Genomic DNA, 6,277 nt, shown 5'->3' with positions numbered 1-6,277 from the left:
ATAGGGTGTGTGGGAAATGGGAGACAGATAAAAATTTTGGGTCAGAATTGGCTACCAACACCTTCTTCTCACTGTGTGCAATCACCTATTTCAGAATTGGGACATGAGGCAAGATTTTATGATCTTATTTTACCTGGGCTGTAGCTATGGAATGAGAGTTTGATAAAGAATCATTTCTATCAAGAGGAAGTTGAGATCATTTGCAAGATCCCAGTTAGTAAGAGAAACTGTGAAGACAGATTAATCTTGGATTACAGTAAAGATGGGAAGTATAATGTCAGAAGTGGCTATTATGTAGCAAAGTAGTTAAGGTTATGGAGGGAAGGGGAATCATCAAATGGGGGCATGTGGAGAGGTTGTGGAAATCAATGTGGAAACTACAGATACCTGGTACAACTAAACACTTTTTGTGGAGGGCTGGCTCAAATGTTCTGCCTACTAAGGCTGCACTGATGCAGAAAAAGGTGATTGAAGATGATTTATGCCCACATTGCAAATAGGATAGGGAAACTGTTCTACATGCTCTATGGCAATGTCCTGTTGTGAGTGATGTATGGGTAGAGAATGAAAGTACTTTACAGAAGTGGACTGTTATGGCTGGGGATTTTATGGAGCTATGGGGTAAAATGCACCTAAGGCTGTCTAAAGAGAAGTTGGAAGAAGTAGCAGTTTTATTAAGAAGTATACGGCATAGGAGAAATAGATCAGTCTTCGAGAATCACTTTGATGGCCCAAAACAGATTGTTCAATTTGCTCTATTGTCATTAAAAGAGTTCGAAGATGGGGTCCACAACAAAACATCCAAGACCAGAGAGGGCTATTTGGAGAAAACCTAAGGAAGTTGGCTTAAAGTTAAGTTTGATGCTGCTACATATTTAAATAATCAGAAAGTAGAAGTTGAGATTATAATCAGGGATCTTAATGGAGAACAGATGGCAGCTTGCAATGAACCACAATTATTGTTGTCTCAACTATTAATTGCAGAAGCAGCATCTATGAGAAAAGCAATTGAATTGTGCTTAGATATGGTATTTAGCAAGGTGATTATAAAAGGGGATGCAAAAGTTATTAGAGGTTGTGGTTAATCCAGAGATATGTTGGACAACATATGGACGGATTATTCAAGATGTCAAAGAGAGTTTGAGGGATTTGCATGGTTGGAAGATCAGTTTTGTAAGAAGAAATGGAAATGAGGTAGCACATATCTTAGCAAAACTGGTTTAGTCATTAGAGGAAATGCAATGTTGGATTGAGGAATGGCCTAATATGATTACTTGTAAGTTAGAAGCTAAAAAACATTGTATTGAGTAACTCTTATGAATGAAGGTTGAATGAATTTTTTAATAAAATAAAAAAAAACTCATTATGGAGAATATATTAAAAATAAAAGAAATGATATTTGTAGTTATAGAATGTGTAAATATTATACATTTTTAAAAGAAAATTTAAATAAATATAACATTTACGTAAAAAAAATTAATTTTTTAATAATAAATTGTATTATTTTAAAATGAATGTGAGACGTTTTTCAACCTATAATTATATTTCACATTACTTACTGAATGTGGGAACCACAATTATTGTTATCTCAACTATTAATTGCAGAAGTAGCAGCTATGAGAAAAGCAATTGAATTGTGCTTAGATATGAGATTTAGCAAGGTGATTATAAAAAGGGATGCAAAAGTTATTAGAGGTTGTGGTTAATTCAGAGATATGTTGGACAACATATGGACGGATTATTCAAGATGTCAAAGAGAGTTTGAGGGATTTGCATGGTTAGAAGATCAATTTTGTAAGAAGAAATGGAAATGAGGTAGCACATATTTTAGCAAAATTGGTTTAGTCATTAGAGGAAATGCAATGTTGGATTGAGGAATGGCCTGATATGATTACTTGTAAGAGCATTGACATTGATTTCATCAAAAGCTTAGTCAAATGTAAAATATGATGAATTTTATCAAAATAGAGCAGTATTGGATTAGCCAAAGATATAAGTGTGAAGCTTTGAGTTACAGTAAATGGATGAGTTTCTTCAAATTTGAAGGATTACTATTCACTCATCAAATGTATTTTTTATTCACTTTTAATCTCTATATATATTTTTTATTCTCGTTTGATCTTCAACCGTCTTGTAATAATAATGTAAAAATTAAATTAAATTATTAATTAACATATGATTAGTGTAATTGTAAAATATGAAAAAAAATAAAAATATTTTTATTAAAATAATAATATTATATTATTATTTTAATGAATTCAATAGTTAATTCGATGTAGGGTTATGGCTAGAGAGATTTTGGATTTATAGCAATCATGTACTTTTTATTAAATTTTAGAGATAATTTTGATGAAGCCAATATCAATGTTCTAAGTTAGAAGCTGAAAAAAAATTTATTGAGTAATTCTTATGAATGAAAGTTGAATGATTTTTTTTTTTTTTAAACTTATTATGGAGAATATTTTAAAAATAAAAGAAATGATATTTGTAGTAAATATTGTGTATTTTTTTAAAAAATTTAAATAAATATATAATTTACGTAAAAAAAAAAAAAATTTAATAATAAATATTATTATTTTAAAATAAATGTGGGACGTTTTCCGACCTATAATTATATTTCACATTATTTTAAAAAATAAAGCACGAAAAATGAGATCATGTTGGGACAAACAAAAGGACAGCACTCGCAAGTATTGCTCAGAAAACAACAGTCGTCGAGTGACGGATAGAAGAAAGGCCTACGGTGGCAATATGTAATAAAATAAAATTAAAAATTAAAAAAAAAAGAGCGCACAGAACTGTCACATACTCACATGAAATTCACACAGCCTAAATCATATATATAAAGAACCGCACCCCTCAGTACTCTTTCTAATCTTCTTCTATCTTGTCTCCCTCCCTCTCTGTCGCATATTTCAGAGCCATGGGCTCCATTTCCATGGCCGTCCTCTGCTTCATTTCTCTTGTTTTTCTTTCTTCATGTCTCTCTGTCATGGCCAAGCAAACTTATATAGTTCACATGAAGCACCAGGACAAACCCTTCTCCTTTTCCACCCACCATGACTGGTACTCCGCTCACCTCCAGGCCCTCCCCTCCGCCACTTCTGACTCTCTTCTCTACACCTACACTACTGCCTATCATGGTTTCGCCGCCTCCCTCGATCCTGACCAAGCCGATTTGCTCCGCAGATCCGACGCGGTCCTCGGTGTCTATGAAGAGACCGTTTACACTCTGCACACCACTCGCACACCTGGGTTCCTCGGCCTAGACACCGATTCCGGCCTCTGGGCTGGCCATAACGCACAGGACCTTGACCAGGCTTCTTATGACGTTGTCATTGGGGTCCTCGACACTGGGGTCTGGCCCGAGTCAAAGAGCTTCGACGACACGGGTATGCCCGCCATCCCGGCCCGGTGGCGTGGCAAGTGCGAATCTGGACCGGATTTTAGCCCCTCGCTCTGTAACAGGAAGCTCATCGGGGCTCGGAGCTTCTCAAAGGGCTATCAAATGGCCGCCGGTGGTGGCTACTTGAAGAAACCCAAAGAGGCCAAGTCTCCTCGGGACCGAGACGGACACGGCACTCACACAGCAAGTACGGCCGCTGGATCTCATGTCGGTAACGCCAGCCTCCTCGGTTATGCCAGCGGAACGGCTCGTGGGATGGCCACGCATGCGCGCGTCGCCACTTACAAGGTCTGCTGGAGCATCGGTTGCTTCGCTTCCGACATTCTCGCGGCCATTGAAAGTGCCATATCCGACGGTGTCGACGTGCTATCACTCTCTCTAGGTGGTGGGTCCGCCCCCTATCACCACGACAGCATCGCCATCGGAGCATTCTCCGCCATGGAAAGGGGCATTTTCGTGTCTTGCTCCGCCGGAAACAGTGGGCCCAGGAGATTCTCGTTGGCGAATGAGGCCCCGTGGATCATGACGGTTGGGGCCGGAACTTTGGACCGGGACTTCCCGGCTTTCGCTCTACTCGGAAACAAAAACCAGTACTCGGGAGTATCTCTTTACAGTGGGCAGGGAATGGGAAATAAACCGGTGGGTTTGGTCTACAATAAAGGGAGTAATAGTTCTAGCAACATGTGCTTGACCGGTTCACTCGAACCGTCCTTGGTACGTGGGAAAGTAGTGGTCTGCGACAGAGGGATAAATGCACGCGTGGAGAAGGGAGCGGTTGTACGCGACGCTGGTGGGATTGGGATGATACTCGCGAACACAGCGGAGAGCGGTGAGGAACTGGTGGCAGACAGTCACCTGCTACCGGCCGTGGCTGTTGGGAGGAAGACTGGGGATTTGATAAGGGAGTACGTGATCTCGGATCCGAATCCAACGGCCGTGCTGAGCTTTGAAGGGACAGTGCTGGACGTGCGGCCATCGCCGGTGGTGGCAGCGTTTAGTTCTAGGGGGCCAAATCTGGTGGCGCCTCAGATTCTAAAGCCGGATGTTATTGGGCCAGGTGTTAACATATTGGCCGCTTGGTCAGAGGCCATTGGACCCACCGGGCTGGAGAAGGACACCAGGAAGACCCAATTCAACATCATGTCAGGTAATTTTTCTCCAACGGCATGATTGGATTCTTAAACCTCAGTACATTTTATTATTATTTGTCTCGCTTTAAACCTCAAACGGAATTAATTGTAAAATGAATATCTAGATTTTCATGTTTTTACAAATCGACTTTCAGATTTTTATTTTTTACAAAATGAATATATGAGTTGTTATGCACTTTATAGAATGATTTGTACAAGTCTTAAATAATGAAATTTCATACAAGCCTTTGTAAAAAAGTAGACCCCACCTTAAAAAAAATGAAAAAAAAAATATTCTTTATAATGAGACCTATTATTTTACAAAAAACTTGTATAAACTTGTCTATTTAAAATTTGTATCTAACATTACTCTTGTTTATATTTTGTGTTTCAAAACTTGTGTAGGTACATCAATGTCTTGCCCCCATATCAGTGGGTTGGCTGCATTGCTCAAAGCAGCCCATCCAGAATGGAGCCCAAGTGCAATCAAATCTGCTTTAATGACTACTGCCTACAACCAAGACAACACCAAATCCCCTCTCCGTGATGCTGCCGCTGGTGCGTTCTCCGATCCATGGGCTCATGGCGCCGGGCATGTAGACCCTCATAAGGCCCTCTCTCCGGGCCTCGTCTATGATATCTCACCCAATGACTACGTTGCCTTCTTGTGCTCCTTGGGCTACACCATTGATAAGGTCCAAATCATTGTCAAGCGCCCCAATGTTACATGCACAAGGAAGTTTTCCGACCCTGGACAGCTCAATTACCCGTCATTCTCCGTTGTGTTTGCAAAAAAGAGGGTTGTTCGATATACTCGCGAATTAACGAACGTGGGGGCAGCCGGGTCGGTCTATGACTTAGCCATCAGCGCACCATCAGTTGTGGCGGTGACGGTGAAGCCCACAAAGCTTGTTTTCAAGAATGCAGGGGAGAAACAGAGGTACACGGTTACCTTTGTTGCCAAGAAAAGTGTACCTCAAACGACGACTAGGTACGAATTTGGTTCAATTTCTTGGAGCAACAAGGAACATCAAGTAAGGAGCCCTGTTGCTTTTACATGGAATTTGTTGACATCCTAAGCTGTCTTTGGGTGTTTGATCTCTTCTCTTGCCTTATATGTAGTTGGGCCCGTGAGTGTGTGTCAATGGACTTTGTCACTAAGGTTGGTTGGGAAGTCAATGTGACTCAACTTTAAATGTTTATTGGCATGCCAATGTTAGTCTAAGACTGTTTCCTTCTGTGGACAACCATCATTTGCATAGTGGGAGTTGGCCAAACCTTCAAACCAATTGAATGTTATGTTTGCTTGAGAAATTACTAGCTAATATATATACTCAACCTTAGTGAAGTGGAAGTTGGAAGTTGAGCACTTGAGAAATTGGTACTTGTTCATTATGCTCCTTGGTCCCAGTTTGATTTGACTTCCGCAATCCAATTTGTGCAATTGGGATCTTTTTCCTGGTATAATTTTAGTATTTAAAGTAATGTTTTAAATTTCGAACCAATCGCCCGGTATTTATGGTATTGGGATAGTGACCGGGATAAGAAATATATGTGTTTCATACTGGGTCAAATACCGGCCGTACCGGTGCGTTTTAGTCAATACCGGTTGGTTTTTAGTGTACCAGCCGAATTTTTTTTTTCTTTTGTAATCAATGTAAAAATTTTGACTTTTTCATATTTTTCACTCAAATTCTTACATTTGAAGATTATTTTCTTAATTTTTTTTCAATTCCCTTTT

General features: G+C 39.8%; 1 protein-coding gene across 1 annotated transcript; it reads left to right on the top strand.

The window, feature by feature from the left end:
- Positions 1-2,850: 2,850 nt before the first annotated feature.
- LOC109009027 (subtilisin-like protease SBT1.8) lies at positions 2,851-5,914 on the top strand. The gene is made up of 2 exons (XM_035689374.1): positions 2,851-4,553; positions 4,942-5,914. Exons 1-2 carry the CDS (start codon positions 2,924-2,926, stop codon positions 5,613-5,615), a joined length of 2,304 nt encoding a protein of 767 aa, XP_035545267.1. The 5' UTR covers positions 2,851-2,923; the 3' UTR covers positions 5,616-5,914.
- The last annotated feature ends 363 nt before the right edge of the window (positions 5,915-6,277 follow it).

The sequence above is a fragment of the Juglans regia genome, chromosome 1, assembly GCF_001411555.2.
Source record: "Juglans regia cultivar Chandler chromosome 1, Walnut 2.0, whole genome shotgun sequence".
Classification (NCBI taxonomy): Eukaryota; Viridiplantae; Streptophyta; class Magnoliopsida; order Fagales; family Juglandaceae; genus Juglans; species Juglans regia.
The sequence above is the reverse complement of the archived record's forward strand: the minus strand, read 5'-3'. Positions and strand labels throughout refer to the sequence as shown.

Coding starts and splice junctions, on each gene's coding strand:
- LOC109009027 (XM_035689374.1), top strand. CDS start 2,924: ATGGGCTCCATTTCCATGGCCGTCCTCTGCTTCATTTCTCTTGTTTTT. Junction 4,554..4,941: donor CCAATTCAACATCATGTCAG/GTAATTTTTCTC, acceptor AAACTTGTGTAG/GTACATCAATGTCTTGCCCC.